Source organism: Budorcas taxicolor, chromosome 5, assembly GCF_023091745.1.
Source record: "Budorcas taxicolor isolate Tak-1 chromosome 5, Takin1.1, whole genome shotgun sequence".
NCBI classification, from domain to species: Eukaryota; Metazoa; Chordata; class Mammalia; order Artiodactyla; family Bovidae; genus Budorcas; species Budorcas taxicolor.
In genome coordinates this window covers 17,465,254-17,484,923 of record NC_068914.1, presented here as the reverse complement: position 1 = coordinate 17,484,923, position 19,670 = coordinate 17,465,254, and the positions used below count along the sequence as shown (strand labels likewise).

The 19,670-nt window shown below is 37.3% G+C and overlaps 1 protein-coding gene across 1 annotated transcript in view; it reads right to left on the bottom strand.

The window, feature by feature from the left end:
- Positions 1-19,670, bottom strand: part of ASCC1 (activating signal cointegrator 1 complex subunit 1) — a 116,619-nt gene that overhangs the window by 62,139 nt on the left and 34,810 nt on the right. The window contains exons 6-7 of the mRNA XM_052639502.1: positions 10,863-10,999; positions 780-899 (exon numbers count right to left, since the gene is read on the bottom strand). Coding sequence (XP_052495462.1) covers positions 780-899; positions 10,863-10,999 — 257 coding nt within the window. The remainder of the gene's footprint in view (positions 1-779; positions 900-10,862; positions 11,000-19,670) is intronic.

Here is a 19,670-nt window from a genome sequence, read left to right as displayed (position 1 = left end):
GGTAGTAACAAAAAAAAAACAAAAAAAATTTGGAGAAGGCAATGGAACCCCACTCCAGTATTCTTGCCTGGAAAATCCCATGGACAGAGGAGCCTGGTAGGCTGCAGTCCATGGGGTCGCGACAGTCGGACACGACTGAGCAACTTCACTTTCACTTTTCACTTTCATGCATTGGAGAAGGAAATGGAAACCCACTCCAGTGTTCTTGCCTGGAGAATCCCGGGGACAGCAGAGCCGGGTGGGCTGCCGTCTCCGGGGTCACACAGAGTCGGATACGACTGAAGTGACTTAGCAGCAGCAGTAACAAAAATTAAAAGCAGCAACCATTTTTAATGTATGATGTTAGCAAGTGCCAAGCACTGATCTAGGAATTTTATATTAATTCAATCTTAATATTCCTATGTAATTTGTGTTACAGCCCTGTTTTGCCCTTTTATTCATTAGATCTGCATTATGTCACTTTTGAAACTACCATCCTAGTATGCCATTCTTCTGCCTATTATCCTAGAAAACATGAAGGAAGTACTGAGTTCCATAAAAACTAGATTGCTACTATCAATATCCACCATCCAAGTAATTCAATAATTACCAAACTAAAAGTCTGATACTTCTTCCAACAACAAATTCCTCTTGCAAAGTATTAACTTACTATTTCAGAATAAGAAATACACTCCTTACAATAACAAGATCTCAAAAAAAAGGAATCAAAACTACCTGAACTTCCAAGAATGCTTTGAGGCACCTCTTGATTAAAACAAAGGAATATTTCAGAAACATACCTGTTGGAGCCATCTTTCATATGGACTTTGGCATAAAGAACATCCACCATGCCAGGATCATCATTCATGTATTCTATCCCTGCCATCTCTACTTCCAGGGGTTTGCCCCCTGAAATGTCACTGCAAAGGAAAAAACATTACATTTTCATAATTTTTTAAGCTAAGAGGGCTATTATATTTTGAAACATGGTAAATATACAGAGTCAAATATTACAAAAATGAAGTTGTTGGGGCTTTTTTATTTAACTAACATGATTTAACTGTCCTTCTAATTTCAAACTGATACATGTTTAATGAACACAAACTAGAACCACAAGTATTCCCAAAGTCACACCATATCTTTTCCAACATCAGTTTATTATTAATAGCATATCTAAGATATGTCTAATGAAAGGCCAAGTGATGACAGTTCTGACTGACAAAGACATTTACTGCACTGCCCACCTCTCCAGCTGTTAGGGAAATTAAAATGGAGGTGGTCTTGTTCAGGCTTCGTAAGTAGGCGAGAGGCCTCCAACCAACTTCTGACCTTGTCTAGGCCCTGCCTGGACTATGTGCCTGCTTGTGAACACACCAATCGTTACCAGTAAGTCAACTGGCACTTTATATAAGAAAGGGAGTGAATCTTGGAATTTTTCAAGCCCCTGGAGGCCTGGCTAACCCCACTGGAGTCTAACGAAATTTGGTGACTCACAAGATGAAACAATCAGCATCGTAAAAGTAAAACCACAGCTGCATTTTTGCACACAAGCTGACGATGATACCAGTTTGTGGCCTGGGATTATAAATGGGAGCCCCCCAAACTGCAATTCAAAATCTCGCCCACTGAGTAGATGAATGGCCCAGGGCCCTTTTCAATTGAGACTCCAGATTGCTGTTAATGAGGTATTTCCAAGAAGGGTTCAAGTCTGGGTGTAGGTGTCAGCTCAGTTTGGTGATGTATACTCTCTGCAACTTCTCTCTCTTGTTTCTATTTCTTTTTTTCCCCAATGACTGTATACTGAAGTTAAGTTAAATAATCTTCTATTCGAAGTTAAAATTGTTTATTTGTGTGTAATGAGTGGTTTGTTAATGAATCCTTCAAACCTAAAACAAAGCCAAACATTCGGCAAAACACCAGTTTTTACCTCATTATTTCTACAAATTGCAAACAGTATTTTATTCATGTAACAACAGTGAAGGTGCAAATTGGTAACACATCTTTAAGAGCAATTTGGCAATATTTATAAAAAGTCTTCAAGAATAGAAACCCTTTGCCCAAGCAATTGAACTCCTTGCCTAAATAATCATAAATTCAGGCACATATCCAACCACAGCCAATAAGGTTCTTTCAGAAGAATTCCAACAGATAAATGCAGAAGTAAAACCAGAATCAGAATATCACCATTTTTCAACCCCTGATGAAATATTTAATCAGTTTCATTATTTGTACAAACGATGGAAAGCAGAAGTGTTAGTCACTCAGTCATGTCGGACTCTTTGCGACCCCATGGACTGTAGCCCTCCAGACTCCTCTGTCCATGGGATTTTCCAGTCAGGAATACTGGAATGGGTTACCATTTCCTTCTCCAGGGTATCTTCCCAAGTCAGGGATCGAACTCAAATCTCCTGCATTGCAAGCAGATTCTTTATCATCTGAGCTACCAGAGAAGCCACCAAGGATGGAGATAAGAAAAATTAAACATATACATTAAATACATATATATACACACACATATACACACATATATATGCTTGTACATATGTAAACGCTCTGAACTGATATAACACAAAGAAACTGCTAAAATCTGTTGCCTTTAGAGATCAGAGTGCTTGGTGGGATAGCAGTGGGAAGGAAACCCTTTAACACATATCCTTTGTACTTAAAAATTTTTTGAACCATGTAAATGTATTATTCAGTAAAAAGTTAAAATAAAAAAATACATGCAAAAGAAGCCAAATACAAGAAGTATATATACTGCACATACATGAAAAAGAAGCCAAACATAAAAGTATATGTGCTTAATGATCCTATTTATATGATATTAAAGAACAAGCACATTTAATCTATGATCATAGAAATCAGAACAGCAGGTACTTCTGGAAGAAGTGAATTTACTGGAAAAGAGCATGAAGGAACATCCTAGGGTGATGGCAATATTCTACATGGTGATTTGGGTGAGGTTACATGGGTGTACACATTTATTAAAATTTATCAACTACACTTAAGATCCATGCATTTTACTGTAAGTAAAACACTGTAAAGAAAAAATACATATATGAATACAAAAAGGTATGGGGACATATGCTCCAAAGTGCTGACAGTAATTATCTTTAGGTAACAATACTACAAGGGACATCTTGTTTATCTACAATTTTGGGCTTTTATAAAGCTAACATGTATTGCTCTCCTGTTAAATAAAACCCACCATCTTGCTTTCTTCACAGACCCCTTAAACAGACTTATACTTCAACTAGTAAATAGCTGTGCCAACCCAAAACCCAGCTAAAAATCAGCTCACTACACAGCCTTCTCCAAGCCTCGTGAGGCCAAGGACTCTATTCATATTTTCTACCCCCATATCCCCAGCACCTGGAACAGTGCCTTGTGTAAAGTGAGTCCTTCATAAATCTCTGATGATGTTCCACTATAAATGGAGAAGACATTCTGGACAGTTTCGTGATTATGGACACACGCCTATATTACCATTGAATAAAATGTGGTACTGGCTCAAAGACAACAGGATGTTAGGATTAATCAAAAGATAATTCCAAATAAAGAAAAACAAAAAAGTCTTACTGATATTTAATTGAGGCCCAGGGAGATTCTTAGGAATCCTAATGATAGACTCCCCTAAAACATTAAGGTCATTATTATTTCACAAGACCAGAATTTTCCTAAGAAACTAAATAACCCAACTATTTCAGACAGTCACTTGAATGAAAAAATAACAGCCTCAATCACTCTATAACCACCTCCAATAAGTGGGATATTCGAAGACACAAGCCAAACTCCAAAATATCACCTGATTGAAGACTTTAGCTTCAATCAGTAGTACAGTGTATCTTCATTCCTACTAACAGCCAAAGAATTCAGTATGAAAGACTGCCATTCAATCCATTCAAGTGCAGTCAACAAAACTGCTTTCAGGAAAAAAGTTTAATACTACGTATACATTCCTCTACATTTTTTTCAGCTCCAACTCTGCATCGTTAGACCACCAGAAAGCACCATACCATTGGTTTAGTTTCCCACTAAAAAACTTGTACCAGGTTATACTTAACGTTACACCCTCAATTTCATGTCACACCCACATGAACAATGTTTTTTTTATCTTCTGCAAAACTCCCATTAAAGACACTGCTCATCATCATTCTTGGTCTTTATGCTAAGATTTACACAAATTTTTCTTGGACTGAGAGCCAGAAAAGGATTCTCTCCCCTAAAATTGTTATGCTTCTTTTTATCAGATAAGAACTATAACTGGTGTGTTCCTTTTTAGAATTTAGTTCAAGTATACTGACACTTGAAAACAGCACTACATTTTAATGTTCTAGCACAATTATTATCTTACCTCAGTTTCTAGATAGAATTTTCTTCCCATTCCATCTTTCTGGTTTCTAATCTGTCTGACTTTAACATTTCTTTTGTATATACGTTCTCACTCTAAATGACCTAAAACCCTCGGAATTAGACGGGGTACCAAAAACAAAACACTGGAACAGGATCCAAAGTCTGCCTTACGAGCAGAAACAGAAACTCTTTCAACCTATCTCTAGGATTTATCAAGAGAGAGAATCAAAGAGCAGTAAAGAAAAATGCTGATAAATGCTCTTTGTCCTGGTGACCAAACTATTTCACCTGGGACACCAGTGAGCACACTTTACAATGGAGACACATCCAAGGCAATAATTAGGAACATTTGCCCATGGGTATTTTTCCTTTTCTTCTCTCCTCATTCTCCTCCCTTTTTAACTTTTTTGGTTTTACTTCAGGCTTACTGGGAACACTCAGGTATGAGTTGAGTGATACAGGAGCTAAGAAGAGCTGCATATTTGTCAGACTGTATACTCAGAACCACTGCACTGTTTATGTTTCACATCTCACAAAGAAAAGTCACAAGGGACATATTTGAGCATCAGTACTTACTGAACACTGTGAATAATTCATCTGAAATCTACACAGCTACATGAGCCTTAAGCTTAAGAACTGAAATCAAAATTCTATTTCTAGTCAAGTAACATCCCTTAAACTCAATTATCACCCCCAAATTTGAAATAAATGATCAACCACCCATTTCTTTAGAATATTTATATATCACTACAGTTTTAATTAAATTCCAATACAGCCACATTTATTTAATACCTCAATTTAAAAAGCCATCAAATTAAGCTACAGCATGTTATGTGAAAAACTGAAGGCAGAAGGGGACAACAGAGGACCAGATGGTTAGATGTCATCACTGACTCAATGGACATGAGTTTGAGCAAGCTCCGAGAGATGGTGAAGGACAGGGAAGCCTGGTGTGCTTCAGTCCATGGGGTCGCAAAGAGTAGGACATGACTGAGTGCCTGAACAACCACAAATTCATTCCCAATGTTTTCCATTTTTATATTTTAATTTGAAATCTTTACATCATAAAAGGCTCAGGTTAGAAATGCCATTATTTACTGACATTTTCTCGAAGCATACCAAGTGCAAAGACTGAGATCAAAGGTCAAGAATAGTGAAGAAAAAGAAGGTAGATGATGCAATTTACACCAGGGCTTTGTTAGAAGTACTCGGGCTTCCCTGGTGGCTCAGACAGTAAAGCATCTGTCTGCAATGCAGGAGACCAGGGTTCGATCCCTCAGTCAGGAAGATCCCATGGAGAAGGAAATGGCAGCTCACTCCAGTACTCTAGCCTGGAAAATCTCATGGATGGAAAAGCCTGGTAGGCTACAGTCCATGGGGTCGCAAAGAGTTGGACACGACTGAGTGACTTCACTTTCACTTTTCTTTCTTTTAGGAAAATCAGGCATATCGAGACAACCAACCAATACTGATTATCGTCCCCCTAGCCAATCAGGTAAATTAATTTTGCATTATATATTTTTTAAACAAGTGTATGTGGCAGAGAAGGTAAGAGAAGGCAGCTGGAAAGGCTTGCTTTACTTGTTGGTTTCAAATCTTTTCAGCTTTTTGAAAAGAGCATCTTCAAAAAATTTTTGCCTGCACTGCAGATTTTTGGCAGGGTAATGTGTCCTATTTCAAAAGCTTTGCTGAATTTGAAAATCTACAATTACTGTTTTCATCCTGTCATGTCAAAAATTCTTAGTAACTATTAAGGATGCTCTTCATTCCCTATGCACACCAACCCTGACATGCTTAAAGGGTTCAGATTTGGCATTTAGTCACAAAAGGCACCAACAGACATAAAGGGAAGAACTCAGCTAAATACTCACATAGCTCAGGATAAAGCTTCCATGGTTAAAATCCTGTGACCTCATTTTCATAAAGTAAAAAAAACAAATACTTCTTTAAACAAATATTTTATCTGTCTTTAATTTTTTTGTTAGCAGGATTATCCTAATGGCAGCCAAAAATTGCAGCTGCTTCCAGTTCTATTTAACAAAAAGTAATCTGGGAAGTTAAAGTATCACAAGTATTTTATCTTCAACAAGGTAAAGTGGCTCTGCTTCATAAAGTAAAGCATAAAGTTTCATTTTATGCAAGAAAAACTATAAATATCTAAATACAAACATCAAGTTATTTTGAATTTCAAGTAAGATAAGAGAGAAAATAGTTATTTCCATCACTGAGCAAACAACAAGACAAAGTATTCCTTGCTGTTTGAAATTCAGAAAGAACAGGTAGCTGCAAACCTGATCAGCTTATGATTTTGTTCAAGAAAAATATTTTGTCTTCAAAATAATTAATGGAAAAAATGAGAACTGGCTGACAGATAAGTCTCTGTATTACAGTTTCATACACAACATCAGTTCAGTTCAGTGGCTCAGTCATGTCCGACTCTTTGCAACCCCATGCACTGCAGAACGCAAGATCTCCCTGTCCATCGCCAACTCCCTGAGTTCACTCAAACTCATGTCCATTGAGTCAGTGATGCCATCCAGCTATCTCATCCTCTGTCATGCCCTTCTCTTCCTGCCTTCAATCTTTCTCAGCATCAGGGTCTTGTCAAATGAGTCAGTTCTTCGCATCAGGTGGCCAAAGTACTGGAATTTCAGCTTCAGCAACAATCCTTCCAATGAATATTCAGGATTGATTTTCTTTAGGATGGACTGGTTGGATCTCCTTATATATACAACATTTTATCTTGTTTTACCCAATGAATCAGGTAGCCCATTTCTATAAGACCACGTCAGAATAAGATGGGACCTGTATTTCATGATCTCTGTTTGTTTCCAAGGCAAACCACTCAATATCACAGTAATCCAAGCCTATGCTCCAACCAGTAATGCTGAAGAAGCTAAAGTTGAACGATTCTATGAAGACCTGCAAGACCTTTTACAACTAACACCCAAAAAAGATGTCCTTTTCATTACAGGGGACTGGAATGCAAAAGTAGGAAGTCAAGAAACACCTGGAGTAACAGACAAATTTGGCCTTGGAGTAGAGAATGAAGCAGGGCAAAGGCTAATAGAGTTTTGCCAAGAGAACGCACTGCTCATAGCAAACACTTTCTTCCAACAACACAAGAGAAGACTCTACACATGGACATCATCAGATGGTCAACACCAAAATCAGACTGATTATATTCTTTGCAGCCAAAGATGGAGAAGCTCTATACAGTCAGCAAAAAAAAGAGTGGGAGCTGACTGTGGCACAGATCATGAACTCCTTATTGCCAAATTCAGACGTAAATTGAAGAAAGTAGGGAAAACCACTAGACCATTCAGGTATGACCTAAATCAAATCCCTTATGATTATACAATGGAAGTGAGAAATAGATTTAAGGGACTAGATTAGATAGACACAGTGCCTGATGAACTATGGACCAAGGAAACAGGGATCAAGACCATCCCCATGGAAAAGAAATGCAAAAAAGCAAAATGGCTGTCTGAGGAGGCCTTACAAATAGCTGTGAAAAGTAGGGAAGCGAAAAGCAAAGGAGAAAAGAAAAGATATAAGCATCTGAATGCAGAGTTCCAAAGATTACTAAGCTGAGATAAGAAAGCCTTCCTCAGAGATCAATGCAAAGAAATAGAGGAAAACAACACAATGGGAAAGACTAGACATCTCTTCAATTAGAGATACCAAGGGAACATTTCATGCAAAGATGGGCTCAATAAAGGACAGAAATGGTAGGGACCTAAGAGAAGCAGAAGATATTGAGAAGAGGTGGCAAGAATACACAGAAGAGCTGTACAAAAAAGATCTTCATGACGCAGATAATCACGATGGTGTGATCACTCACCTAGAGCCAGACATCCTGGAATGTGAAGTCAAGTGGGCCTTAGAAAGCATCACTACAAACAAAGCTAGTGGAGGTGATGGAATTCCAATTGAGCTATTTCAAATCCTGAAAGACGATGCTGTAAAGGTGCTGCACTCAATATGTCAGCAAATGTGGAAAACTCAGCAGTGGCCACAAGACTGGAAAAGGTCAGTTTTCATTCCAATCCCAAAGAAAGGCAATACCAAAGAATGCTCAAACTATCGCACAATTGCACTCATCTCACACGCTAGTAAAGTAATGTCAAAATTCTCCAAGCCAGGCTTCAGCAATACATGAACCGTGAACTTCCAGATGTTCAAGCTGGTTTTCGAAAAGGCGGAGGAACCAGAGATCAAATTGCCAACATCTGCTGGATCATCAAAAAAGTAAGAAAGTTCCAAAAAAACATCTATTTCTGCTTTATTGACTATGCCAAAGCCTTTGACTGTGTGGATCACAATAAACTGTGGAAAATTCTGAAAGACATGGGAATACCAGACCACCTGACCTGCCTCTTGAGAAACCTATATGCAGGTCAGGAAGCAACAGTTACAACTGGACGTGGAACAACAGACTGGTTCCAAATAGGAAAAGGAGTACATCAAGGCTGTATATTGTCACCCTGCTTATTTAACTTATATGCAGAGTACATCATGAGAAACACTGAGCTGGAAAAAGCACAAGCTGGAATCAAGACTGCCGGGAGAAATATCAATAACCTCAGATATGCAGATGACACCACTCTTATGAAAGAAAGTGAAGAGGAACTAAAAAGCCTCTTGATGAAAGTGAAAGAGGAGAGTGAAAATGTTAGCTTAAAGCTCAACATTCAGAAAACTAAGATCATGGCATCTGGTCCCATCACTTCATGGCAGATAGATTGGGAAACAGTGTCAGACTTTATTTTGGGGGGCTCCAAAATCACTGCAGATGGTGATTGCAGCCATGAAATTAAAAGACGCTTATTCCTTCGCAAGAAAGTTATGACCAACCTAGACAGCATATTGAAAAGCAGAGACACTACTTTGCCAACAAAGGTCTGTCTAGTCAAGGCTATGGTTTTTCCAGTGGTCATTATGGATGTGAAAGTTGGACAGTGAAGAAAGCTGAGCACCGAAGAATTGATGCTTTTGAACTGTGGTGTTGGAGAAGACTCTTGAGAGTCCCTTGGACTGCAAGGAGGTCCAACCAGTCTATACTAAAGGAAATCAGTGCTGGGTGTTCACTGGAAGGACTGATGCTAAAGCTGAAACTCCAATACTTTGGCCACCTCATGCGAAGAGTTCACTCACTGGAAAAGACCCTGATGCTGGGAGGGATTGGGGGGCAGGAGGAGAAGGGGACGACAGAGGATGAGATGGCTGGATGGCATCACCGACTGATGGATATGAGTTCGAGTAGACTCCGGGAGTTGGTGATGGACAGGGAGGCCTGGCGTGCTGCGATTCATGGGGTCCCAAAGAGTCAGACACGACTGAGTAACTGAACTGAACTGTATTTTATAACTGCACAAAAATAAAATTGTTCAAGTGAGTAAATTTTCAAATTGCTCTTGTTCTGCATCAATCTTATGTGAAAAGAGTAAAGGAAGGGGTCAGTGGGGAGAGATGATCCTTTGAAACAGAGCTGTTACGTCAGATGTACATACAAGTTAAAATATTACAGTAAAAAAGAATAAGAAGTCAGCCATCAGCACAGCAATGTTCTCCCTGTCCAGACTGCTTGGATAGTTTTTGGTATCCTTATTGACTCAAACAAAATTACCTGTATTTGAAAAAAAAGAAAATGTCTTCTGCATTTCAGAAATACAATGAAGACTCTCCTAGGCAATCATCTTATAATGTCTGAGTAACTGTGGTAAACATAGTAAGAGCCTCCAAAGATGCCCGTGTTCTACTCTTTGGACTTGTAAATACACTAGTTCAAAGACAGCAAAGACGGTTTTGCAGATGTGATGAAGGCTAAGGAATTTGAGCTAGGGAGATTTTTCTGCATTACCTGCAGAAAATTAAATCACACGCATCCTTAAAAGCAGACAACCTGTACCTGCTATGGCCAGAGAGAGAGATGTGACAACAGACGGAGCGCCAAACAGATGCAATGTTGTTAGTGTTGAAGGAGGAAGGAGGCTACTAACCAAGGAATGAGGTGGCCTCTAAAAACAGGACTTCAAAGGCAAGCAAACAGATTCTCCCCTGCAGCCTCCAGAAAGGAACACAACCCTGACAGTAACTTGATAATAGCTCAGTAAATCCTGTATCAGACTTCTGCCCCACAGAACTATAGATTATAAATTTGTGTCTTTTTAAGATCCCAATCTTGCAGTAATATATTACAGTAGCACAGAAAACTAATACACTCATACAGATAATGAAGAGAATTTCTTTTTTGACATAGGAATGGGATGTCCTGTTAAAGAATAAAAACTACTTAGTGAATTAGCAAAATTTAAGGTAGAGCCTTTCCATACAAATTTGTAAATATATGCTTTAAATCCACTTTAAACCTTTCACACAAGAAATCCAATGTTAAGTGTTACAAATGGGTCAGTCAATAAATCTTGTTCCCATGTCACCCAGTTCCCTAAGCCAAAAACAAGTCTATGATACCAGAGAAAAAGACCAGTACAGGGCAACCACCCTTCCCACTCCTCTGGATTACTCACTCAATGAATTCCTCTTTACACTGCTGTAGCATCTCACATGTCTGCTGGATCTCTTGCTCACTCAAAAGCACCAACATCCCAATAGTTAGGTGAAGCTTTTTAGGGTTCTGGAAAATGCTGCTATCAACCCCATGATCCTGTTATCAAAGGGAGAAAAACAAGAAACTCAGCCCATACAAAACTAAATGGCACGACAGAACTGAGCAGAAAGAAATAAACTCACACATCCATGACCAACTGACTTTTCAACCAGGTTGCCAGGACAATTTAGTGGGAAAAGAAGAGTCTCTTCAACAAATGATATTGGGAAAACTGAATACCTACATGCAAAAGAATGAAGTTGAACCCATACCTCATACTATATACAAAACCTATATCAAAATGGACCAATGATATAGGAGCCAAAAACCATATAATCACACTGCTGCTGCTGCTAAGTCGCTTCAGTCATGTCCGACTCTGTGCGACCCCAGAGACAGCAGCCCACCAGGGTCCTCCATCCATGGGATTTTCCAGGCAAGAGTACTGGAGTGGGTTGCCATTGCCTTCTCCACACAAAACTCCTAGAAGACAGGAAAATCTTCATGACCCCTTGGATTTGGCAATGGATTCTTAGATATGACACCAGTAGTATGGTAACAAAAGAAAAATTAGGTAAATCAAACTTCACACTTTAAAACTTTTGTGTATCAAAGGAGTATCAAGAAAGTAGAAAAGACAACCTAAAGAATGGGAGAAATATTTGTAAACTATATACCTGATAAGGGTCATACAGTATGCACAATATATAAAGAACACTTACATAGCTCAACAACTAAAAGACAACTCAATTTAAAAAACGGAAAAAGAACTCGAGTAGACATTTCTCCGAAGAAGAAATACAAATGGCTAACAACTACATGAAGATGTTCAGTGTCTTCAGCCATTAAGGGAAATGCAACTCAAAATGCAAGGGAGGTGCCATTTCACACCCATCATGCTGGTTATAATCGAAAGAGTGGAAAACAACAAGTGCTGGCAAGGATGTGCATCAAGGGTATGGGATTCCCTTTAGGGGTGATAAAAACATTTGAAATATTACAGAATCGGTAGTTGCACAATACGGCTAATGTACAAAATGCCACTGAATCATTCATTTTAAAATGGTTAATTTTATGTTAAATGAATTTCACTTCAATAAAGTAGTATTTTTTAAAAACTGAACTGGCAGCCTGACAAAATGGTATGTCCAGGAAAAACAGAATGCTACCAAATTATAGATTCTAATAATCTTTTGTTCCTCATCGGCTTTTAATTAGTTCAGAGCAACTGGGCCCCTTATGGCCTTACCCAAAGATAATATACTCTTTATAAAAGACAGTTTTTATCTTAGCAGACACTGCAGTATTTATAGGTAAAATATTGTGTTAAGAACAAACTGTCCCCAAGCAAAGACAGATGAAAAATGAATTCAGAGAAATATCTAGACACTGGAGTTGCCACATCAAATATGGTCATCCTTTTCTGGCATCATCATTCCTTGCACTTAAAACTTTTGTCTCTGAAAGCAGAAAAAGTAAATATATTTATGAACCCCACTGCCACTTTTAAAAAGACATAAAATTCACTTAGCATACAACTAACCATTTTAGGATGACAATCGAGTTGTATTTAGTGTATTCACAATGTTGTACAACTGCCAGCTCTCTTTAGTTTCAAAACTTTTTCAGCACCCCATAAAAATACTTCATACTTATTAAATAATCACTCTATTATTTCTCATCGCTTATCCTCTGGTAACCTCTAGTTTGCTTTTTATCTCTTTGGAGTTTGGTACTCTGGACATGGCAAATAAAATAAATCATACTAAATACAACCTTTGCATCTGGCTTCTTTCACTTAGCATGCTTTCAAACTTCATTCAAGTTGAAGCATATATCAGTACTTCATTTCTTTCAATGGCTAAATAATATTCCAGTGTATGCATATAACACAATTTGATTATCCATTTAACTCTTGATGGTCATTAGGGTTGATTCCATCTTTTGGCTAGTATTATGAATAATGCTGCTTTAAAAAACATTTGTGATCACTGATGAACATAGATGCAAAAATCCTTAACAAAATTCTAGCAAACAGAATCCAACAACACATTAAAAAGTTCATACATCATGACCAAGTGGGCTTTATCACAGGGATGCAAGGATTCTTCAATATCCACAAATCAATGTAATACATCACATTAACAAGTTGAAAAATAAAAACTATATGATTATCTCAATAGATGCAGAGAAAGCCTTTGACAAAATTCAACATCCATTTATGATAAAAAAAAAAAAACCCCGCCAGAAAGCAGGAATAGAAGGAACATACCTCAACATAATAAAAGCTATATATGACAAACCCACAGCAAACATCCTCAATGGTGAAAAATTGAAAGCATTTCCCCTAAAGTCAAGAACAAGACAAGGATGCCCACTCTCACCACTACTATTCAACATAGTTTTGGAAGTTTTGGCCACAGCAATCAGAGCAGAAACGGAAATAAAAGGAATCTAAATTGGAAAAGAAGTAAAACTCTCACTGTTTGCAGATGACATTATCCTCTACATAGAAAACCCTGAAGACTCCACCAGAAAATTACTAGAGCTAATCAATGAATATAGTAAAGTTGCAGGATATAAAATCAACACACAGAAATCCCTTGCATTCCTATACACTAATAATGAGAAAATAGAGAACTTAAGGAAACAATTCCATTCACCATTGCAACGAAAAGAAAAAAATACTTAGGAATATATCTACCTAAAGAAACAAAAGACCTATATAAAGAGAACTATAAAACACTGGTGAAAGAAATCAAAGAGGACACTAATAGATGGAGAAATATACTGTCTTAATGGATCGAAAGAATCAATATAGTGAAAATGAGTATACTACCCAAAGCAATCTATAGATTCAATGGAATCCCTATACCAAGCTACCGACGGTATTTTTCACAGAGCTAGAACAAATAATTTCAGTTTGTATGGACATACAAAAAACCTCAAATAGCCAAAGCAATCTTGAGAAAGAAGAATGGAACTGGAGGAATCAACCTGCCTGACTTCAGACTATACTACAAAGCCACAGTCATCAAGACAGTATGGTACTGGCACAAAGAAATATAGATCAATGGAACAAAATAGAAAGCCCAGAGATAAATCCATGCACCTATGGACACCTTATCTTTGACAAAGGAGGCAAAAATATACAATGGAGAAAAGACAATCTCTTTAACAAGCGCTGGGAAAACTGGTCAACCACTTGTAAAAGAATGAGACTAGAACACTTTCTAACACCATACACAAAAATAAACTCAAAATGGATTAAAGATCTAAATGTAAGACCAGAAACCATAAAACTTCTAGAGGAGAACATAGGCAAAACACTCTCTGACATAAATCACAGCAGGATCCTCTATGACCCACCTCCCAGAGTAACAGAAATAATAGCAAAAATAAACAAATGGGACATAATTAAAATTAAAAGCTTCTGCACAACAAAGGAAACTATAAACAGGTGAAAGACAGCCTTCAGAATGGGAGAAAATAATAGCAAATGAAGCAACTGACAAAGAATTCATCTCAAAAATATACAAGCAACTCCTGCAGCTCAATTCCAGAAAAATAAACAACCCAATAAAAAAACGGGCCAAAGAACTAAACAGACATTTCTCCAAAGAAGACATACAGATGGCTAACAAACACATGAAAAGATGCTCAACAGCACTCATTATCAGAGAAATGCAAATCAAAACCACAATGAGGTACCATTTCATGCCAATCAGAATGGCTGCAATCCGAAAGTCTACAAGCAGTAAATGCTGGAGAGGGTGTGGAGAAAAGGGAACCCTCTTACACTGTTGGTGGGAATGCAAACTAGTACAGCCACTATGGAGAATAGTGTGGAGATTCCTTAAAAAACTGGAAATAGAACTGCATTATGACCCAGCAATCCCACTGCTGGGCATACACACCCAAGAAACCAGAATTGAAAGAGACGTGTGTACCCCAATGTTCATCGCAGCACTGTTTATAATAGCCAGGACTTGGAAGCAACCTAGATATCCATCACCAGACAAATAGATAAGAAAGCTGTGGTACATGTACACAATGGAGTATTACTTAGCCATTAAAAAGAATAAATTTGAATCAGTTCTAATGAGGTGGAAGAAACTGGAGCCTGTTATACAGAGTGAAGTGAGCCAGAAAGAAAAACACAAATACAGTATAATAATGCATATATATGGAATTTAGAAAGATGGTAATGATAACCCTGTATGCGAGATAGCAAAAGAGACACAGATGTATAGAACAGTCTTTTGGACTCTGTGGGAGAGGGCAAGGGTGGGATGATTTGGGAGAATGGCATTGAAACATGTATAATATCATACGTGAAACGAATCGCCAGTCCAGGTTCGATGCATGATACAGGGTGCTCCAGGCTGGTGCACTGGGATGACCCAGAGGGATGGGATGGGGAGGGAGGTTCAGGATGGGAACACAGGTACACCCATGGCAGATTCATGTCAATGTATGGCAAAACCAATACAACATTGTAAAGTAATTAGCCTCCAATTAAAATAAATAAATTTACATTAAAAAGAAAACATTTGTGTACAAGTTTCATGTTGACATGTGCATCCCTGGTGGCTTAGACGGCAAAGTATCTGCCTGCAATGTGGGAGACCCGGGTTCAATTCCTGGGTAGGGAAGATCCCCTGGAGAAGGAAATGGCAAGCCACTCCAGCACTCTTGCCTGGAAAACTCCATGGATGAAGGAGCCTGATAGGCTACAGTCCATGGGGTCGCAAAGAGTCGGACGCGACCGAGTGACTTCACTTCACTTCACTTCATGTTGACATGCGTTTTAATTCTTTGGGATATACACTAAGGAGTGGAATTGCTGGGTCCTATGGTAACTCTGTTTAACTTACTGAGGAATTACCAAACTGTTCACCACAGGAACGGAACAATTTTACATTCCAAGTAGCAATGTATGAGGGTTCCTATTTCTCTACACCTTCACCAATACTTATTATTTTCCTTTTTAAATTTCATTATAGTCATCCTAGTAGGTATAAAATGGTATTACATCTACTATAAGGTGGTTTTGATCTGCTTTTCACTATTGACCAATGATGCCGAACATCTTCTTATGTCCCTGTTGGACATTTGTACATCTCCTTTGCCCATTTTCTGTCTTTTTATTGTTGAGTTATAAGGATTCTTTATATATTCTGATATTAGTCCCCTATTAAATCATGTATCCCTTTGGAAGGTAATTAGGTCTCAACTTTCATTAAACTCATTTTGCAAATGAAGTCAAGAAAAAAAATTGAGCATCTTCTCCTCCAACAGGAACAAACAGGAATTCTACCTCTGAATTTCAAGTTCTTATCCCATAATCTGATCTGTGTACTAGTAAATCAGCCTAAAGGCAGAAGAATATATTTATCAAATGCAGACAGTCTTATATCCCAATTCTTGGTTTGCCTAAGACTAATTTTGTCTTGGCAAGAAGAATTAATAGAGTAATCATTTTCTAAGTGTTAACAGAGCTTGACCTATTTTTATATCTGATGAAGAGTTTTATGATTTTACACATCAACTCAAATTGCCTCATTTAATAAAAGTGATTTTAAGGAACAATCAACTTCAAAAGTGTCAAGGAATACTAAGCGCAATGCTTATCAAACCCTAGCTGGTGTAACTCACGGCAGAAGCTGTCATTTTAGAAAGGCAAGCAAAGTCCCCCAAATGATGCCAACCTATCACAACCCTATCACAAACTAGAACTGATCCCCTAGTAATAAGATCTAATATTTTCTAAGCCCTTTACTCTGCCCTAAGCATTTCTTACAAACTTTATATAGACAAATATCTTGTGAGCAAAGTAGCAGTATTCACTGTTCACAGATGAGGAAAACTGAGGCAAAGAGAAATAAAGCCACTAACCCAAAGAAACACTGGTAGGAAGCAATGAAGCTAAAATTCAAACCCAGGTAGTCAGGTCCCAAAGCCTACATTTTTGATCAATATTACACAGCCTCTCCAGTAATAGTTGCCCTGAAAAAGCTGCAACAATGTGGCTATCACCCAGAGGCAAGGCCTTACACATTTCAATAAAACTCACACAATAAATGGGTCTGATCATCAGACTAGTCCTGAAAATAAGGAAAATCTCATAATTACATGAAAAGAAAGGTAGTTTTAATACTTGCCTTTTCTGAGATATGAGCACCAAAAGCATAATTCATAAAAGAAGAAAAAAAAGGATTAACTGAACTTGATCAAAGTTAAAAATTGTGCTTCAAAAGACACATTAGGAAAGTAAGAAGAGTAGCCACAGAGAAAAAAAATTATTTGGGAGAAAAATATTTGCAAATCATATATCTGATAAATACAATTTTTTGAAGTTTTTAAAAATTCAGTAATAAAATGGATACACCATCCAACGTAAAAATGAGCAAAGTATCCATATAACTCACCAAAGAAGATATACTAATGGCTAGTAAACATATGCGAAGTGAACATCATTAGTCTATCAAAACCAAAATGAGATACCACTTCACATTCACTAGAATAACTATAATCAAAAAGACAGACAATAACAAGTGTTGGTGAGGATGCGGAGAAACTAAACTGCACATTGCTGGGAGGGTGTAAAATGATGCAGCCATTTTGGAAAAGTTTGGCAGTTCCTCAAAAAGTTACACATGAAGTTTCAATACAACCCAGACATTTCACTCCTAGGACTTTACTCGAGAGAAATGAAAGCCTGAGTCCACATATAGACTTGTAAGTGAACATCATAGCAATATTATTTATAAAGGCCAAAAAATGGAAATAATCCAAATGTTTATTAACTGACGAGTGGATAAACAAAATTTAGTATAGAAATTCAATGAAATACTATTGGGCAACAGTAATAATATGAATAAACCACAAAAATAATACCTAAGTAAAAAAGCCAGATGTGAAAACTACATATTATATGATTCCATTTATATGAAATAGCCAGAAAAGGCAGATCTATAGAGACTGAAAGACAGATGGTTGTCTGGGATTAGGCATAAGGGATCTTTTTACAGTGACAGAAATGTTCTAAAAGTACATTTAGATTATGGTAATGATTGTACAACTCCGTAAATTTACTAAAAATGACTGAACCATACACTTGAAAGGGGTGGGGTTTTGGTATGTAAACTGTACTTCAATAAAGCTGTTAAATATAAAAATGTATATGTCTTTTCTTTTTAAGACCATCTTAGCAATCCTGAAATAAGTTTTCTCTTATAACTCAATTATCATGGAATATTTTATTTGACCCTCTGATCAACTCTTAGTTGACCCTCTGGATTTGATTCCCAAAGGTCTTTCAAAATGTTAAGAATACCAAGTACATACAAAAATCTTTGTGGAAGGTAAGGTATTATCTCAAATAACTGAAGCAAGTATCATTTCTGTTAATAAATCATATTAGGGCAACTGGATAGCCACTTAGAAAAAGAATAAAATTATATGTAGTCACTGCACCAGACACAAGAATAAACTTCAAATTAAAGACTGAAATGTAAATAAACAAACTATACAAGTAAAAAAAATGAGTAAATTCTTCTTTAACCTGAATGCAGAAAAAGATTTTCAAACTAAGACTAGAAATCCAGATATAGTAAGAATAAGACAAATAAATTTGATTATTTAAAAAGAGAAAACTTCTATATGGCAGAATATATAAGCAAGTCAAAAGACAAACAATACACTAGAAGAAAATATTTACAATATATGTCACAGATAAAGGGTTAATTTCTCTAATATATAAAGAACTTTTAAAAACCAAAGGAAAATGACTAAAATACTATTGCTATTAAGCAATGGACAAAAGACATAAACAAGACACTTCACAAAAATAAAAATGACTCAAACATGGGAAGATGTACACGGTTATTCAAAAGAATTCCAATTCTCAGGAAACATATACTGAGGTATTAGTGTAAAGGGCCATGACAAATGCAATGCACTTTATAGAAGTTCAGAAAGAATGAAAAAAGAGAAAGAGAGAACGATAAAGTAAAATACTAACAACAAGCAAATCTGAGTAAAGGGTACTATTCTCAGTCTTACAACTTTTCCGTGAGTTTAAAATTATCAGTATCCCATCGCTACTGTAACAAATTACCACAAACTTAGAGGTTTGAAAGTGAAAATCACTCAGTTGTGTCCAACTCTTTTCGACCCCATGGACTATACAGTCCATGGAATTTTCCAGGCCAGAATACTGGAGTGGGTAGCCTATCCCTTCTCCAGCAGACCTTCCCAACCTAGGAACGGAACCAGGGTCTCCTGCATCACAGGAAGATTCTTTACCAACTGAGCTATCAGGGAAGCCCACTTAGAGGTTTAAAAACAATACAAATGTATTATGTTACTATCTGGAAAAAAGAAGCTCAAGAACCTTTTTCCCTTACCTTATTCTCTGGTAGCCTACCACTCTAGTCAATTTGTATTAACTGGCCACAAAAAATGTCAAATACTGGGAAGCCAAACATAGATAACGCAAAAGAGCAAGAAAAGGAACAGATGGGATACCTAAAGGCCACATAATCTGAAGTCTCTGGGGGAATTCTGAGTCATAGGAGTTCCAACTGTCTTCAACTATACTGGAGATTATATAATGCATATGCAACCCTACCGGACAATCCTTTAAATAAATGAAGAAACGCCCTAAATTTTACCCTGCCTAGCAATGCCATCTACCAAGAAAAGCTCTTCTCTTATTGAATTA